This window comes from Myxine glutinosa, chromosome 4 (genome assembly GCF_964187855.1).
Source record: "Myxine glutinosa chromosome 4, kmMyxGlut1.1, whole genome shotgun sequence".
NCBI lineage: Eukaryota > Metazoa > Chordata > Myxini > Myxiniformes > Myxinidae > Myxine > Myxine glutinosa.
In genome coordinates this window covers 80,259,541-80,278,501 of record NC_136264.1, presented here as the reverse complement: position 1 = coordinate 80,278,501, position 18,961 = coordinate 80,259,541, and the positions used below count along the sequence as shown (strand labels likewise).

General features: G+C 44.1%; 1 protein-coding gene across 3 annotated transcripts in view; it reads right to left on the bottom strand.

The window, feature by feature from the left end:
• The window catches only part of PRKDC (protein kinase, DNA-activated, catalytic subunit), a 334,330-nt gene that overhangs the window by 210,665 nt on the left and 104,704 nt on the right, over nucleotides 1–18,961 (bottom strand). For all 3 annotated transcript variants that reach the window (XR_010984003.2, XM_068112798.2, XM_068112799.2), the window contains exons 24-28: nucleotides 13,207–13,358; nucleotides 12,933–13,097; nucleotides 9,064–9,171; nucleotides 1,781–2,004; nucleotides 1,349–1,443 (exon numbers count right to left, since the gene is read on the bottom strand). Coding sequence is in view for 2 of the 3 variants with exons in the window: in XM_068112798.2 (XP_067968899.2) it covers nucleotides 1,349–1,443; nucleotides 1,781–2,004; nucleotides 9,064–9,171; nucleotides 12,933–13,097; nucleotides 13,207–13,358 (744 nt within the window). In the remaining variant the exon portion in view is untranslated. The remainder of the gene's footprint in view (nucleotides 1–1,348; nucleotides 1,444–1,780; nucleotides 2,005–9,063; nucleotides 9,172–12,932; nucleotides 13,098–13,206; nucleotides 13,359–18,961) is intronic.

Genomic DNA, 18,961 nt, shown 5'->3' with positions numbered 1-18,961 from the left:
TATCTACCAAGTTTCCGCCGAATACATCCACAACTTTTTGAGATATCCTTTTCACAGACAGACAGACAAACAGACTCGGGCGAAAACATAACCTCCGTCCACCTTCGACGGCAGAAGTTATTATACATTCTTTGTTGTTGTTGCTTTCAAATGTCCACAGTTGTATGTCAAAGAGAAAAGGAATCTTAGAGATTGAGATGTCGACCAAATGCATTCTCAAATGTTTGCAACTTTTTCACGAGCTGACAGCATCTTCTTGTTTAACGGCCACAATTATTCCCAAGTTCTTGTGGGGAATTCCAATGACCCAAACACACATTGATGAATCACCCTGACTGTGAAACACCAGGATGGCAGTTTACAGCTGGGATGAGATTCAAACCCAAGCTAGACAGCATACAGCAGAATGTGCGCACCTCTGGGCTATCCTGCCAGCCAATGAGCTGTCATCCATCATGCACTGCCAAACATAATACAGTAAGAAAATATTTCTACTATAAATAGGTGTGTGTGTGTGTGTGTGTGTGTGTGTGTGTGTGTGTGTGTGTGTGTGTGTGTGTGTGTGTGTGTGTGTGTGTGTGTGTGTGTGTGTGTGTGTGTGTGTGTGTGTGTGTGTTTTTTTTCATACTTTTTGCCGTCCATTACAAAATTACGTACTATTCAAATGTACCTTTTAACCCTTAAGACTGCTGAGACCCCTTAGACCTTGGAAGACATTTAACACTTGAAACCCAAAAGACCCCAAGGACCCAAACGTCCTTAATGACCCAAAAGTCCCCAGGACCCAAAAAGTTATTTATGATTCAAAAGTCCCCAAGGACCCAAAATAACCAAAAGTCCTCAAAAGACCCAGATGACCCAAAAGTCCTTAATGACCCAAAAGTCCCCGAGAAACCAAGTCCCCGAGGACCCAAAAAGTCTTTGATGACTCAAAAGTCCCCAACTACTGAAAATACCCAAAAGTCCTTAATGACCCAAAAGTCCACAAGGACCCAAAAAGTCCTCGACTCAAAAGTCCCTGAGGACCCCAACGACCCAAAAGTCCCCAAAGACCCAAGAGTCCCCAAGGACCCAAAAGTCCCCGAGGACCCAAAATACCAGAGTCCCCGAGGACCCAAAAGTCCTTAATGACCCAAAAGACCAAAAAGTCAGGTATGCTACAAGGCCGTGAAGACCAATGAAAATTTGGTACAAAGGACCAACGGGCCCCTTAGTTCCAACAAAAAAAAGATTTTGGGCTAATGCGCTCAGCCATGAGAGCCATACCATACAACCTTTTACGTTATCACTTACCTTTACTATTTGGCCGACAATCAGGTTTTTTAAAGTGTGCATATGGCAGTCTCACCGCATGAACTCAGCTCCATATTTGTCAAGGCCAGGCTGAGCACAAACACCACCAAAAACTCCAGTGTGAACTGGTTCACCAAGAACTCGTCCTTCCTACGGTACACACACCCATTGCAAAAGGAGGTAGAAAAAAAAATGAACGATAGAGATCGGAATATACACAGCATTGAGGAAATGAGGCTGGGTGATGGCGAAGAGGAATACAAGAGAAACAGATTATTGTTTGAAAGTAAAATTGAGATTCTGTTTATAAGAATATATACATCCACAACTTTTTTGTTAGCCTGAGAAAAATATGGTTGCTGAGAAAAATATGGTTGCTGAGAAAAACGAGGTTTAGCCCGTACGGACGGACAACCCAAAAACCTAATACCTCCGGCATAAAAAACAAATATGGCCAAAGTATGGTACGATGCAGCGAGACTTGAACCTGATTTCTGTGTAGACTGCATTGAAAGCGAGGGCAGCACCGAGGCGATGTGAAGAGGATGGGTGCAATGCAAGGCTCTGCAGCCGTTTCAGCAATGATTTGCAGTGTGGGGAAGGAGAGTAGGAGTTAGGCTTTGTTTGACGTTGAGACCAAGACAGGAACTCGTGCAAACACATGCCAGAGAAATCCCGAAGACTGGCATTCGTTGGATCACATACACCATCCTGGGACAAGTGGCAAATTGGGAGGAGGAAAGGCTATTCAGAGAAAAGAAAGTGAAAGTTAAAAAAGGTATATTTTAAATATAAAACAGAAGAATACCAAGGTGATAGTAAGAAATTTTGGAAAATAGTAAAACCCATGGGTTATTTTGGCAAGGATAAAATAAAGGTGGAGTATTCAATTTGAAAATTAATGATTTAAACATTACAGTTAAATTAGAATTTTTGAAAGAAATTGTATGAATCACTACATATCATACTCCACATCATACGATAAAGGAAGAGGTCTAAGCTTCCACCAAAAGTGGTGCTATTTCCACCACATGTCAATTTTGGAGTTTCATTGATATTGTTACAGGCAATGCAATACCTTAGTCCAGGTAGAATTGTATAGGTAGTGTGCTCCGACTGTCTTGAAAAAGAATAACCCCAATTGATTTATTTTATTTTTTTGTATACTGAATCGAGGCTCATGAAAGAGCTAACATTAATTTCACAAACAAATCAACCAGACAAACAAAATATACAAAAAGAGGGAGCGGAAGACAAGATGGGGAGAGAAGGGGAAGCACACAACCACAACATTTGAGAGCAGGGAGAAGTGTGGGAGGGAGAGGGCTTGGGGGGAGGAGGCGTGGGAAAGGGGGGGTGGGGGCGGAGAGGTATAAAACACAAGGGGACCGAAATTAGTGGGGGTAGAAAAGATCAAGGTTTTGGATGGGGGAGGATAAGAGATGGTGGTGAACAGCTGTTTTAAAGACCTGGAGGGTGGAGTGGGATTGAAGAGAGTGAGGGAGTTTGTTCCAGAGGCAGGAGAAAAGAGGAATGAAGGAGTGAAGGTGAGCAGAAAGTCTTGATTTTGGCAGTTTAACCATAAGAGGGTTGCAGGCAGATCTTGTGCGACCTGTAGGAATATTTGGGGGACAGAGCCCAGAGAGAGCTGGGGGGGGGGGGGGGGCAAGGCCAGAGAGGAGTCGGTAGAACACGGAAAGACCACCAACCTGCCTGCGGTGAGTGAGTGAAAGGCCCTTGGAGTTAGCTTCATCGCGGGAGATTCCAATGATTCTGAACGCTTTGGTTTCAACAGCGTGAAGAGGAGCTGGGTGTGAGGCAGGAGCACCAGACCAGAGGGGAGAGCAGTATTCCATAGAGCTGCGGATGAAAGCCTTGTATGTGGTGAGGACCTCAGGTGTGCCAAGGAAGGACTTCGCACGACGGAGGATGCCCAGTCGGCGACTGGCTTTGGAGGCCAGATTTGAAATGTGGTTTTCCCAGGAAAGATCATGGCAAATAGTGAGACCCAAAACCTTGAGTGACAGAACATCTTGGAGAGCATTATTCAGAAAGTGGATGGGAGGGTTGTCCAGTCGGTCTTTTCGGAGAGACATCGTAAGAGTGTGAGATTTATCAGGATTGAAAGACATGTTCCATTTGTTTGCCCAGTCTGTGATTTTCTCCAGGTCTGCAGAGAGTGAGGAGGCTGCAGACTGCCGATCTGAGGGATGAGGAATGGAGCGACAGAGAGTAGAGTCGTCAGCAAAGAGATAGAGGATTTTCAAGAGTCAGAGAGATCATTGATATAAACCACCTTTAAAGGCCATTAGAGAGATGAAGACCAGAAAAAGCACAGGGCCCAGAACACTACCTTGGGGAACTCCAGCCTGAACAGGAAGAGGAGATGAGAGAAACCCATTCAGGGCCACACGTTGACTACGACCAGAGAGGAAGTCCGCCAGCCATGCGTGGAGATTTCCATGGATACCAAAGGAGGAGAGTTTGGTGAGCAGAGCAGGGTGCCAGACCGTATCGAAGGCATGTGAAATGTCAAGGGAGACAGCTCTAATTTCCTGTTTGGCGTTGAGGACCTCCATCCATTGTTGAGAAAGCAGCCATAAGTAGGGATCCGTTTAGGCCGGATGTCGTATAAGAGTGTATCTTTGTCCCCATGACGAGGGGTGGGGTTATGTTAATTAATTAGGAATTAATGGTAAATTCCCTGTATGCAAATCGCCTCTGCACTTTTCCCCTTGTTCCTTATAACACACACCACACCCGCCATGCACTCCACACCTAAAATAAACACTAAATAAAAGTAGCAGGAAACAGGACATTGAGCACCGCCAATGGTACCATCAGCTGCCACATCACAAAGGCAGGGTCGTGAGGCCTAACCCTGAAGAGCAGTGATTGGTCCGGTATTGTCAAGCGATGAGAGGGACCCGCTGATGGAAGCACACACGGGGATCGTCGGATGACGTCAGAGCCTTGAGAATAAAGGAAATTAGTCCCAACATTTTGTCCTCTTGCACGAGGGACAATGAAAAGGCAACAGTCGCATATTATCCTCCTGCGCGAGGGACATTTAAAGGGAGCAGTCACATATACATCTCGGCTTTGAGGTTCGGTGAAGAGCAGTGGCATTCATTATCTTTCTTGAGCTGGGACCTTGAAAGTGCACGGTCGCAGATATCATCCTCTTGCACTGGGTTTTCAATACGGGCGGTGGCAGTTCGTGCACTCGCTCCCTCGTGCTGGCTGTCAGTGGTGCCTGGCTCGTGTGCACCTCTGTGAGGAGAACCTTTCGGAGCTTTGGGGAGCCTTTGCCGTGTTGAAGGAGGGGAGGCTGTGCGACTTGGTGCTCTTCGGGGGAGATGGAGTTCGTGTTGTGCTGGCTGGCCCGGGATTGAGTGCTGATACGTTTGTCTGCCTGCGGCACGGCTCTGTGCTCGCGTGATTCACTGGTGCCATTGGTTGGGCGCTTCGACGTGCGGTCCTCTCGTCGACCGATCCCACCACAGTGCTCGTCGAGGCCGGAGCTGAGTATCAGGCAAATGCACCTTACGACATTTTGTTACTTTCACATTTATTTTTCCCCTTGTGTGTATACGGGTCCGTATGGGAGCGCTCCATTTAGGATTTTATATTTTACCGTGCATTAATTTGTTACTGGCATTTCTTTCAATAAAGCCGGTATTTTTGCATTTTAATTCCGTGTGGGTTTGCATTGATCAACAGGTTCAAAGACGTCCGGTGGGGTCCGTAAAGGTAAGAGCTTCGCAACCCCCCCGCTGCCCTCCCCAGCACATATAAAGAAGGTCTGCCACCATTGACTGAACACCTCGGAGTGTTAAGCTTGCTTGGCTATCTGTTCCCAGGGGTGTTCACCCGGGGAATGAGACAATATTCATGTTTGCTCCATTATAGTAAGATTTCTGACAATCAAACGTGCAATCTTTCAAAGAACAGTACTATGCCAGTAAAGGTATATAACTACCAAGATTCACATTCCAACCTTTTTAATGTCAATTCTGTCAATAATTGTTTATTAAATATAAAATGTAGTAATTCTGGTCCAGACAACATTGCAGATCTTTTTTGATAAGAATAGTGCTGATGCTATTGCTCAACTTTCAACATTTTAATCAATACGTTGATGTCATCTGGTTGTGTTCTGTAAGGTTTTAAGAAAGCAAATGTTTGTGCCTGGACAAAGAAAAATAGTATTTATTTTGTTGACAATTTACAGACTTATCTCGATAATTAGTTCCTGGTCAAAGATTCTAAAAGGAGGAATCTATGACAATTTACTTCTAAGTACAGTAATACCTCACTTGACACTGCCCCATAGCATGTGGATTCGTTATAGAGCTCTTTGTTCAGGAGAAAATATTTACTTTTAATAATTGTAAAAAAAATGAAGACAATCCATAACACGCTGAGTAAACGCACCCGCCGCTGTATTTTGTACTGTATGCACGTGTTCTGAGAGAATCAGTGCTGTTTACTCGGCTTTCGTTTTGCAGCATGAGCCTCCTCCCACCTTGTCTCCCACCGCTGCGATGCAGGAGTATTAGTAAAGTAGGAGCATGGCAATTATTCTTATTTATTACTTGCAAAATCGAAGATTTTTCAAGTATATTGGTCGGTTGCGTTTGTGGTTCTGTCTGTTTCTTTGTCTGTTTGTTTGTCACTGGCCTACAGGTCACAATTTTCAACCGATCTTCACAAAACTTCACCAAAGGATAGAGTTAGTCAAAAACAAGAAGCTTATTGTTTTTGGGGTCAAAAGGTCAACATAGGCCAAAGGTCACCTACTTTGCTAAATTTCTAAAATCCTCAATTTTCAACCGATTGACTTGAAATTTGAAGAGGACTTGCATATATGGTCACTGAATTCAACCACCAAGTATTTTTTTGGTCAACATAGGCCAAAAGGTCAACATAGGCCAAGTTTCAAAAATCCTCAATTTTCATCCGATTGAGTTGAAAATTGAACAGCATTTGCACATCGTCACTAAATAGGGAAACTAACGTTTTTTGAGGTCAAAAGATCAAAGGTCAACTCAAGGTCAACCTTCCAAAATCATCATTTTTCATCTGAAATATCGTCACTTTTCTTCCTATTGACCCGAGCTTTGATCAAGATTGTCAATTTTAATCTTGATGAAAGGGACAATTTGCTGTATCAATGGAATTTTTTTTCTTTTGGGGGGGGGGGAGGCAGGATTTTGCAAGTATCGTGTTCCGCATGACGTCATCTTGTTTTATTGATTGATGAGCCTCCTCCCACTTCTGCCAACTAAGAGGAGTAGGGGCGATGGCAATTATTTTTTTTGTTGTGTGTGCATATTTTCTATTTCTGTTAATATTGTCGGACCCTGACATTTGTGGGAGATACATTCCTGAAAAATACCACAAATGTTGAATCCATGAATGTGGAAGCATTGTTTCAATGGGAAAAGGGGGGTGGGAGGGGGGGGGGTTAGGCACCCAGCGGTTTGTGGTTCATAAGGGAAAATCAAAAATCCCGTGAAAGAAACGTGAATAAGCTGAGAAAAAAACGCAAATACAGGAAACATAGGGCCACAAATACGGCCGCGAAAAACGGGGAATGTAGAATTGTGTGGTGGTGGATGGTTTATGCACACATACAGCTGCTTTATGTGTGACACGTGGAAGTTGCTTTTAGAACTGTTATGTGCGTGGCTAGTGGGAAATGGTTTATGTGTGGTTGGAAGTGGTTTTATGCATGATATGTGCAAGATGCTTTTAGAAGTGTCACATGTGCAGCTGGTGTGAGATTTTTTTTTTGTTGACACCCACGAAAAACCGCAAATATGTGAAGCATCGCGCCGCGATTGTAGAAGAATGTCGCGTTTTATCAACCACGAATATGATAGGTCCGCGAATGCTGGAACCGCAAATGTCGAGGTCCGACAGTACTTACTGATGTTATTACAATAAAAATATACACTATTTTTATTTGTAAAATAATGTTTACCATCTGTTAGTATTAGCGCTATTCCTGAGATCCCAATGAAGCCCAAATACACTGCTCATGTGTTAGAAATAACGTTGTCGGGAATGAGTCTCCATACAAACAAGGTTGTAATTTTTTTTCGCACCTCCTACATTTGCACATTTTATATTAACGCTCTTTTTCGAGAAAAGCACCCTGAGCGCTAAAGCGAGGTATTACTGTGTTCGGTATCAATTAATTGGTTATATAAATTTAGGTCTGGTTGAAGAACAAATTTCCCAACAGATACTTGTCTTTCACAACGAACTGATTGTGTTGAACAAATATGTATCATGGATTATACACTGGTATGGTATTACAAACAAAAAAAACAACAAAAAAAAACAACTTTTAACTCTGTTAATTATGATTTCCTTTTGTGAAAAGCTAACATCTCTCCATCTTAGCGATTTAAGTGCATTTTATTATTATTTATTGATGGGAATACAACAAACACAGGGTTGAGGGACAAAACAGAGGGATACTTGGAGGAAGAAGAGACATGGGAAAGAATGAGAGCAAAAGGAGGACACAGGAGGTGAACAAAACAGATACAGCCACAAACAAACCACAGAAGTGGAAGAAAAAACTTGAAACGCAGAAAGGGCTGGGCTTGGGGAAGGTTACTGAGGGTGTAAAAGATCATGGTTGTGGATGGGCAATGACTTCAGATGGGGGTGAACAACTGTTTTAAAGCGCTGGAGGCATAGGCTTAGTTTGACTTGTCTATTTGGGGGGTGGGGGGGGGGGCAAATGCTTAATATTAATAATGGGTAGCTAGATCTGACTTCCAAAATTACCATTTGTTAGTGTAGTTACTGTGTACGTGAAATCACAAGTACAGTTTTCGTTCATTATTGTTACTCACAATTAAATACGGGATGATTTTGTCTTAATTGTAAACTACTGAAAAATATTAAGGTGGGGGCATTGCCCCCCCCCCCTCCCTGACCTCCCCCTTCCCCCAACAAACTCCACCGGTGGCTGGAGGGAAGGATGAGATTGAATAGACTGAGGAAGTTAGTTCTGCACGTTTGGGGAGGGGGTTAGTGGGGGGGAAGAGAAACAAATGAGTGGAGGTGAGCAGCGAATCTGCATTTGGGAGTTTTACCAGGAGGGTGTTACTGGCAGACCACATTCACAGGTCTGCAGAAGCCTGGCCTGGTGATGGCTCAATGGTTAAGGCGGCTGGCTTAAGATCTTAAGGTCCTGAATTCAACCCCCAATCATTCCATAAGTATCACCAGGTGGGTTGCCACAGCCCATCATCCTTCCGAGGTTGGCAAAATGAGTACCAGATCTGGGAACAAATGATCCATTTGAGTATCCTGCCTCGGAGTGGTGACCCGTCCAGGATTGTACCCCACAGCCAACGAAACTGTCTTGGCAATGATATGCGCCTGATAACACGATAATATGGCTGTTTTTTTTAAGCACCCCGATGCGGTACTGAAGTGCAAGTTTGAAGCTTCTGCGCTAAAAACTCTGGAAGCTTGCTATTGGTCGAATATGTTACCTAATGACAAAACGCTGAAATTCGACAAAAGCTTACTATATGTAGTTTGGCCCACTGATGGCGAATGGCCAAATAAAGTAACGTACTTTCAACACATTTTCTCCGGTTGATGACAGATTTGGGCTCCATATTCCCAGAAAATGTACGCATGGGGCTACATGTCAGTGGCAGATTCAGACTGTTTGGAAGGCAATAGCACTGCTTGCAGTTCTAGTTACGATGGTTATTACAATTATTGTGCAGTTACCAGGAGAGAATTGAGCAGTGCCACAGTTTCAGGTTGCTCAAAGGTGTTGCTGCTCGTAAACCAATGAATCATCTGTAGGACCAGTGGCTCAAACATCTGCTTCGGAACCTGCAGGAACACGATGGTTATGCACAGATTAACTCCATTGCTTTAAAAGAAAGAAACAGTGAGCATCACATATGCACTTTGAAGAAGATGCTTCAATGTGCTTTTGAGATCCGTACATAATTGCGGTACATCGATGACAATGGATAACCCTAGATAATCACAATGTCTTTGAATTGACCATTTGTAAAAAAACAAAAAAGGTTGTAGTTGGGAAGATCTATGTATATATACGATGAAAGATCTAGTATACAGTATTATAAAATGAAAATACCACCTAATAGTATAGTTTACCCAGCGGGCCAGATATTCACATGAATAAATTAAAAAAACTAAATAATACTAATACATCACATACAATGATTACAGTAAGTACAGGGCACAGCACAGGCACAAGTACAAGTACAAGTACAAGTACAAATTACAGTAAAACATTTGAGTAGGAATGTCTAGATAACCCTTTTATTGGCCAATGTTCTGAGATGCTGCATTGCTGAGATCTGATCAGGGGGGTGTTACAATCCAACAAGAGCCTATCAAGACAGGCCTTGATGCGTCCTTGACCACAATGCAACAGCTGTATGGGACACCAGGTCAACACCTGGGACACCTGGTCAACACCTGTTAGATTGGTTGAATGCAATAGCCTTCAGATCGAATAATATGTCCAGCTAATTGCAGTCTCTGTTCTCGCAAAACTTGGCCCGGTGGTTTGAGCTTCGCACACTGGTGATCCGCGTCGGCCAATATATATTTAAGGCCGCTCCAAGAAGGTATAAAAGTGTAGCATCAATTTCCTACAGAAAGGTCTCTGTCAACGTCCAAGTGTGTTTCTACAGTGGCATGAAATATCTTGCTTCTAACCTGATCAGGCAGAGCAGGAGAGTCCAATACCGCATTTAGATGCTGCCAACCCTCCTACGCCAGTACGCGACGTCGCCAGAAGTGGTAATGCGAGTTAAGAATTGAGCCACCCAAGTAAACAAACTGTGTGCAGCGTGCCATTGCGCTCACAGCTCAGGCTTTATTGCAATAGGTGATTTGTACATCTAGGTCCAACTGGATAGCCAGTACTTCCATCTTAGTGGTGTTCATTTGCAACCCAAATTTGGTCGCTGCTTGCAGCAGGTTAGTAAACTTGCATTGCCCACCAGCAGCTGTGGATGAAAGTAGGGTGAAGTCGTCCGCATATCCAATAATTGACAATCTTTTCTCTGAGTGGCGGCTACTCGTTCTTCTGCACAGCTGAAAACCATCCTCCTCAGTTGAGATGGCGGTACGAAACACCCAATCACGGAGAAGAAGAAAGAGAAAACGAGCCAAAGTATCTCCATGAAGTAGCCTGGAGGTTGTGGCAAACATCTCCAACAGCCCATCTGGTGTAATGACGGTGGCCGTTAGTGTTATGCTACAAAGGAGTGATGCCATGATGAGAGCTTGAGGAATGTTATACAAACTTAGGATCTTAGGAATGCACGCTCTTGACACACTATCAAAAGTTTTGTGGAAATAAACAAAAAAAAACCACTAAATCGGTCTGATGGATTCATGCTTCTTCTACGACTCTGCTCAGAGACAAGATCTGCCACATTGTGCCTCAGCAGGGTCGTCGCATGTATGAGTATAGTAATGGTTGTATCCATTTCAGCAGCAATTATTGTATAGTTTTGCTCCACAAGACATTAGCAATATACCGCAATGCTCCTCCCTCCTTTGTCGCACCCGGTTTCTTTGGGATTCCCACAATTTGTGCTGTTCTCCACTCGTCAGGAGCATCCATTCTGTTCAAAACATCGTTCATAATTTGAACCATTCTTTCAGCAACCGAAGAAATTTGAAGGACTTCTTCAACTGGAATTTCATCTAAGCCAGTTGCTTTCCCACCTGGGCTATCACGAGCAAGCTTGAGCACTTCTCTGATTGCAGGGTGATTGAAGTAAGCAGGAGATGGAAGTCTGACATCTTCAGGGAGCGTGATATGTATCTCGGTATGTGGCAGTGCATTGACAATTACACAAAAGTCTTTTATATCATTCATGCATTTCATTGGTGTCTCTCCAGCTAGGTTTAGTGCATTACGACTCCAACAAAAGTAATATGGTGGGATTCCGATTTCTTAAAAACGGTGTTAGCAGAGAAAAGATCATGTCATTGTACAAAATCACAAACCATATTTATGATTGCATTCTCATGTGCATGCGGGTGGTCAAACGCTGCTCGTCCGGATTTTCTCAGTCGCGTTCAGATCTCTGAGAACAAAAGTCATGTCTCTTCCAGGCACCCTGTCAATTTCACCCGACAGAAAGTCAGAGAAGTCCAGAGTCCTCCGGATAAGCCGCAGTTGGTCCACATATGCAAAACAGATGCAAGTCTCTTGATGTTAGTTTAATGTAAACACGAAGAACTCGATGTAACAATGTCTGACAAATCAAATGCTGGCGCAGACGAGGACTGACCAGGGCTCCTACACTGCCGTGTCTGCAAGGATTAGCAGAGGTAGAGATCAGGGTCCATCATTTACCAAGGTTTTCTTTTTACAGATCGTCCATTGCGACGATCGATAATGCTTGAACCATGAGGTCTAAAGACAGATGGTTGGCGAAATGTGCAGCCATTCCATGTCTCCAGTGCGCTTTCAGTGTGTGGCAATTCAGGGTACCAATATGTAAGGTATTTGGTACAACTGGGACTCCAGGAGTCTCATGGTCCCCGGCGCCACCCAGAGGATCCATTTTGGTGAGGGTGCTTTTGGTTTTCCCGTGCAGCCAGCGATTCCCATATCTCGACCTCTCCGGATCCTCTCCCTTCTCTGTTCCTTCCATCTTCGAATGCTTCTACTTCCGTGTCTTGTCCTGCTGAAATCAGCAGCCGCATCACCATGGGGAGAGCAGCTCCAGGTTGTCCGTGGTGGGCGGAATGTCCACCACTAGGAGGAATCGTGTCGTTGTACAAAGGGTCACATCAATCATAATTGGGATTTATTTAATTCTGAACAGGCAAGTTGCCCCATTTTCAAACCATAAAGTTGGGACCAATTTTATCTTGATTCTCGCTGGTGTCCATTTTAATGATAGCCCTTTATATTAAGATTATATTCTTTAGAAGACTTAACTATTACAAATAAAATGGCAATTTTTTTCCTGTGATTGTTTTGCACCATTATATATCAATTTCATTTTTGGTTAATGCATTTATAATCACACTGATCCTATGCCATCATTCATTATTTATGTCCGACACTCGCATGCCAAACTAGAAAAGCACTCTGTACAGCGCACACCTCTGCCAGGCTGAACAGTATACGTTTTGTATCCCACTGATAGGCCAGATCTGGATCCAGACATGAACCAAAATATAAGCAGCTTGTTTTGTCACCTAACAACTCACCCACCAAGTATTGTCATAATTCGTTCATAACTTTGAGGTAACATGCTATTTATCGTTTTTGGCCTTATCTCTCAATGGTAAAGAATCACTTTTAAAATTCTAGTATCCAGATCCAGATCTTCAACAAAATCTAATCATTTAATCCTTGGCACACACGCAACCTGTACACCACGTTTCATCCAAATCCGTCCACAACTTTTTGAGATATCCTGCTCGCAGACAAACAAACAGGTGTGACCATACAGACTCTGTCCATCTTTGGTCGGGGAGGTAATTAATTTGGTGGTACAATATTTATTATACTTACTATTTCTTCAAAGTAAGAAATAAATACGAAAGGACCACAGTTCTGTTTTCCAAGTAATGCCACAACTGACCGGATCAGCATCACAAGCAAGATGCAGCAAGGTGGGCAGCAACTTGCGTAGTATGCCATGCAGAGAGAGTGACCCAGTTTGCCCTCTCGCCTCAGCTGCTTGGCTTGGAATCATACGGCCAAGGACTACAGTTACTGCACTGTGCAGAAACTCACAGGCAGCCACCTTGATTGAGGAAAGGCACATTTACTGGATTACCTCATTGGTCAATTTGATATGAGAAGAAGCAATTACATGAGGACTTATGAGCTAAAGATTATCACATGATGATCACCTTGGTGTGTCTGTCTGCAGCTCCAATGGCAAGTTCAGCTGTACGTGGCAGCAAGTCATCCAAATGGATGACGGGCTTCATGTCAGAAAAGGGAATGGGGAATGCAAGACGCTTCTCACCACCCCAGGTAACATGCTGCTCAACTGTATGGGCTAACAAGAAAAGCCACTGGATTTAAATATGATCAGAAAAAGGTAATGACATGGTGCACAATGATACACATGATGTTGATCGAATTTAGACATGGTTTGATTTGACAGGTAGAATGGATGCCTACTGGACTGGCATCTCAGAGGTTGTGGGACTAAATCCAGATAATGGCAGCATTATTATATAAAAATGGGATTCTAAGCTTCTGGAAACTGAGGTAGTCCTCACAAAGCAATTATCCTGTCACAGCCAAATTGTAGGTGAAAATACAGCTGGCTATATTTGTGGAGGATGACATCTGCATGAGCAGCCTGGTCTGGTTGACATGCAATACTAAGTCAACACATCACGGTTGATATTTAATGCCCTCAGTGCAACTTGAGATAGGCAACAAATTGATTCTGATGTACACAAACATAATAGAGAAACTGAGAAACAAAAACAAAAATACGAAAAAACGAAAGCCGTCGTGCAGAGCACAATGTGAAATCTGTTTTCATGCGAAATTGCGTAATCCCTAAAACAAATTTGACCTTAAAAATCATTGGTAGTTGAATTCAAAGACCAAATATGAAAATTATCTTTAAATTGCAAGTCAATCGGATGAAAATTAAGGAGTTTAGAGATTTGAAAAGGTTGTTGAACTTCTGGCCTATGTTGACCTTTTGGCCTATGTTGACCTTTTGGCCGATGTTGATCTCAAAAATAGTTGGTGGCTGAATTCCGTTAGGTGATATGTAAATCCGATTCAAATTTCAATTCAATCGGATAAAAATTGACGATTTTAGACATTTGAAAAAAGTGGTTGACATTTGGCCTATGTTGAGCTTTTGACCTCAAAAATAAATAGGATTCTGACGGACCACCAACTCTACCATTTGGTGAAATTTTGGGAAGATCGATTTGCAATTGTGACCAGTAGGCAAGTATAACTGAGCGGACAAACACACACACACAAACATACGAACTTAAGTGATCAACATACTAGTCCAAAAAATATTTTTTGCGACCAACCAATATGCTTGAAAAAATCTTCAAATTTCGCAAGTAATAAAGATCCAGCACAAAGGTATGCATCATAATACTGCCTTAATGTAGGTGAGACAACTGAGTCAAACAAAATATCATACTTTTATATGCAATGTGTTACATGCTCCTCCCCAACCCCCGGTCACGGTGTACCTCCGAGCCCCGAGAGGAGTCACGGCAGAAAAATGTGTTATTCTGTATGTCAAAGATCAATGGTGAAGCCACACCAATTGTTACAAACAAACAAATATTGTATTAAGATCACACAAGAATAACAGTACAACAACAACAACAGTAATCAATTGTACAACCAATATATATTTCCTATGATGGTACCATCAGGTTCGTACAATATAACTCACTGTGCTCCAAGTGAGCGAAAAGAAGAACATTCCCCAATGTCTCTATTCCGGCATCAAGCCCAAGTCAATCCGCTCCAGCGATCGTCAGAACGATGTCCAATCGAGACCAGAATCCCGTTCGGATGACAGTCACAGGCACGCGGCCAAAGCTGCACAAAGGCGCCCTCAAGGCGACTGGGAAATCACACCCTCGGGTATGGACGTTTCACGGCTCGAAATCGGCGAACCGCAGATTTACCTTCAAAATCCACGTTACACACACACACACACACACACACACACACACACACACACACACACACACACACACACACACACACACACACACACACACACACACACACACACACACACACACACACACACACACACACACACACACACACACACACACACACACACACACACACACACACACACACACACACACACACACACACACACACACACACACACACACACACACACACACACACCAGATAAACGTCTGAATGCGGTGAAAACGGCTGAAGCGAAGCAAAGACCTTGCGCGATGCAAAAAAGCGCGCGAGTCAAAATGGCCGACGGCCCGTTCTCGAGGCGTAACGGCCCGACGATGATTCTCCTCGGAATCAACCGCCAAAACCTGACACGCAGGTTGATCTGTCACAGCGATAACAACTCTGTCGCAGGAATCCCTTTCCCGGGAAACCCAAAAGTTCGCCAGTGACCTCCGTTCGCTAGCGTTGGCTCAAAACCTTAACGCCGCTCGGCTTCTTCTTGTCCGACTCTCTCGCTCCGCCTTCTTTTTCCTCCTCTTCCTCTTCGTCGTCGTCCGGTTCCGGTTTCATTTAAAACTAACTTTTTTACCTTTTGAAAATAGAAATCTCTATCTCCCTCAAACGACAACAATAATAGTACATGGAATCAAAAATGTTTACAGTGGATGAAAACCACAACAACAGTAGTGACGAATCCATAACACTTCCCCCCCTCAAGAAAGAAAGTTTGAACATAGTGAAAACTTTCTTTGCAGGCAAAAACTCTTTTAACAAACAAAAGTAAAACTCACACCCAAATTATCAATTCCCGTGAGCAACGATAATTAATATTTCCCAAAATAAAGCAACAAAACTTCCAAACAACCTACACAAATTTCCAAAGTTAGTTCACTCTGGACAAAGCATCAGCAACGACATTGTCCCTGCCCTTTACATGCTCAATTTCCAAGTTGAGCTCCTGCAAAGCCAAACGCCATCTCATCAACCTTTGGTTTTTATTTTTCATTTCCTGAATGAAGGTTAAGGGGTTGTGATCAAAAATCCAAAGCAAAGCAAATCTATAGCACTTTTTGAAGGAGGCCAAGCTGAGAGCCAGGTTTCATGGTGGTTGGGTGGTGAGGCCTGGAAGTATTCACTGCATGGACGCATTTAGGAACGTGGAGTTCACAGGTTAACCCGTGTAAGAATCTTGGCTCGGCTGCTCCTGAGCACTCAGTGCTTCCAACTCTTCTCTTGATCATAAAAATTATAATCGCGGTTGTAGAGTCGGGTGCTGTAGTCACGTGAGTAGCGGTCCCCATCTCGGCTACCACCATAATAGTCATCCCGTCGAGAGTTGCCAAAACTGCGCTGCTGCTGCTGGGAGGCTCTGAAGTAATCACGACTGCGGCCGCCACCAAAACTACTACTCCCACCCCGGGAGCCATAGCCACCCCTGAAACTACCTCCACGTTTTCCTCCTCTGTAGCCCCCTCGACGCCCATGGCCTGCCTTCTCCACTGTTATGGTCCGACCATCCAAATCCTTGCCATTCAAATCCTTTTTTGCATCTTTGGCGTCCGTTGTGTTTTCAAACGTGACAAAGCCAAACCCTCTCGACTTTTGCGTCTCCCTGTCTTTTATCAGCAGCACTTCCAAGAGTGATCCATATTTGCCAAAGATAGAGTCCAGAACATCTTCACTTGTGTCAAAGTTCAGTCCACCTACAAAGAGCTTGCCAGCATTGCCTCCATCCATGAGTTGTGTGTGCTGACACTTAGTTTCAGGGTACTCGACAAGAAGTGCCTGTGCAAAGCGTGACGTCAGTACCTTCTCCTTCTCTTCAGAGCGTTTCCTACCCATAGCACGAGTCGCGGCACAGGATGGAAAGATACCCGGAATCTCCTGCTCTAACTGTGCGATGTTATTTTCCATACTAGGCTTTTCAACAAACATCGGATTACCAGAAACTCGACCACCGGCCAAATCATTCCCGATAACAAAAGAGATTCCCTCTACAGGAAGAGTGGCTTGTAAACCTACGGTGACCGGTCCTGACACCAAATCAGACTCTAAATGGATGACATGAAGTGGAGCTTTAACATAGCCACCAACCCCCTGTAAAAGAACACTAACACCAGTTGCCGTCTTCTCTGACAATGGCAAAATGCCCTCAAGCATCAAAGATTGATGTGCTCCTGTGTCCCTCAATACCCTAACAGGTCTCTGGTTCGTTAAGTCTCCATCCAGTGACACAAACCCCTCTGAAATAAAAGGTTTGTAACCCTCTTGAACAAGGTCGTTCTGTGATGCCGCAACTTTGGCATGGGAACCTTCACAAGGCACTGTCCTCCAAGGACGATTTCTCGCATTTGCCAAAGCATTCGGAGTTGTACTAGTCTGACTCCGCTCCTGATTTTTCCTTTTCAGGGCGTAACATTGGGACATCAAATGCCCAGGTTTCTTGCAAAAAGCGCAAGTAGGCCCGGAGGAAAAACTCGAGGTCTGCCTCGGGCCCCCCGGAAGATAAGTCTGTCTTGGAACTGTAGTCTTCTGATTCCTAAAAGTCGCGGTATCAGATTTGTCCCCATAGTCATCTCTGGGCAGCCTCCATGAATATTTGTTCTCCGCCCCTGATTTACCATAACTCCCCTGGCTAACTCTAGCGGGAAGTTAGGTTTGTGGAACCCCATCCTGTGTGTCAAGGCATAGTCATCTGCTATGGTTGCTGCCTCATACAACTCTGGTACTTTCTTTTCATCCAGATGTACTTTAATGTCCGCGTGGACACACTGTTTGAATTCCTCCACCAAGATCAATTGTCGTAACAGGTTGAAGTCTTTCCCAATCCCCTTCGAGTCACACCACCGATCAAACAGGGTTTCCTTCATTCTGGCAAACTCCACATGGGTCTCACTCTCCCTCTTCCTGGCATTCCTGAATTTTTGCCGGTAAGCTTCAGGGACCAATTCATAGGCTTTGAGAATGGTTTTCTTCACTATCTCATAATCTGCACATTGGTCAATCGGTAAAGCCGAATAGATATGATGATGATGATGCATTTATTTTATATAGTGCTTTTCAGGGAGCCCAAAGACGCTTTGACAGAGTGCAAAACATAATGCATAGCAAAACATAAAAACAATTGCAAAAAACAAGAATCAATAGGGAAATATTCAAAGCACAAAGGAGGGAGAAGGAGAGGAGATAGTCGGGGGTTAAATGCTGTGGGTTAAATGTTGAATGCAGTGTTGAACAGGTGGGTCTTGAGTGATGTTTTGAATGTGGTGAGTGAGGAGGAGTCTCTGATGGTGTGAGGTAATGAGTTCCAGAGGGTGGGAGCAGCGATGGAGAAGGCCCTGTCCCCCAGGATCTGAATTTGGTCCGGATGGGGGGGGGGGGGGGTCAGGAGGTTGGTACCAGCAGAGCGGAGCTTGCGGTTGGGAGTGTGTCTGGAGAGGAGGTCAGCCAGGTAGGATGGGGCCAGGTTATGGAGGGCTTTGTAGGTCAAGAGGAGGATTTTGTACTGGATTCTCTGGGAGATGGGGAGCCAGTGAGCTTGTAAAGGACAGGGGTGATGTGGTCACGGGTCCGGGAATGGGTGAGTAGACGGGCAGCGGAGTTCTGAATGTATTGGAGTTTATTGGTGATTGTTGAGGGTGAACCATAGAGGAGGCTATTGCAGTAGTCCAGACGGGAGGTGATGAAGGCGTGGATGAGGGTTTCTGCAGCCATGGAGGAGAGGGATGGACGGAGACGGGCGATGTTTTTCAGGTGAAAGAAGGCTGTCTTTGTGATCTGTTTAGTGTATTTGTCGAAGGAGAGGGTTTGGTCAAAGATGATGCCAAGATTCCGGATGTGAGGGGAGGTGGATACTGGGATACCGTCGATGTTGAGGGCAAAGTTATTGGTGGATTTTATGAGCGTTTTTGGGCCAATGATGATTATTTCAGATTTATCATAGTTAAGTTTGAG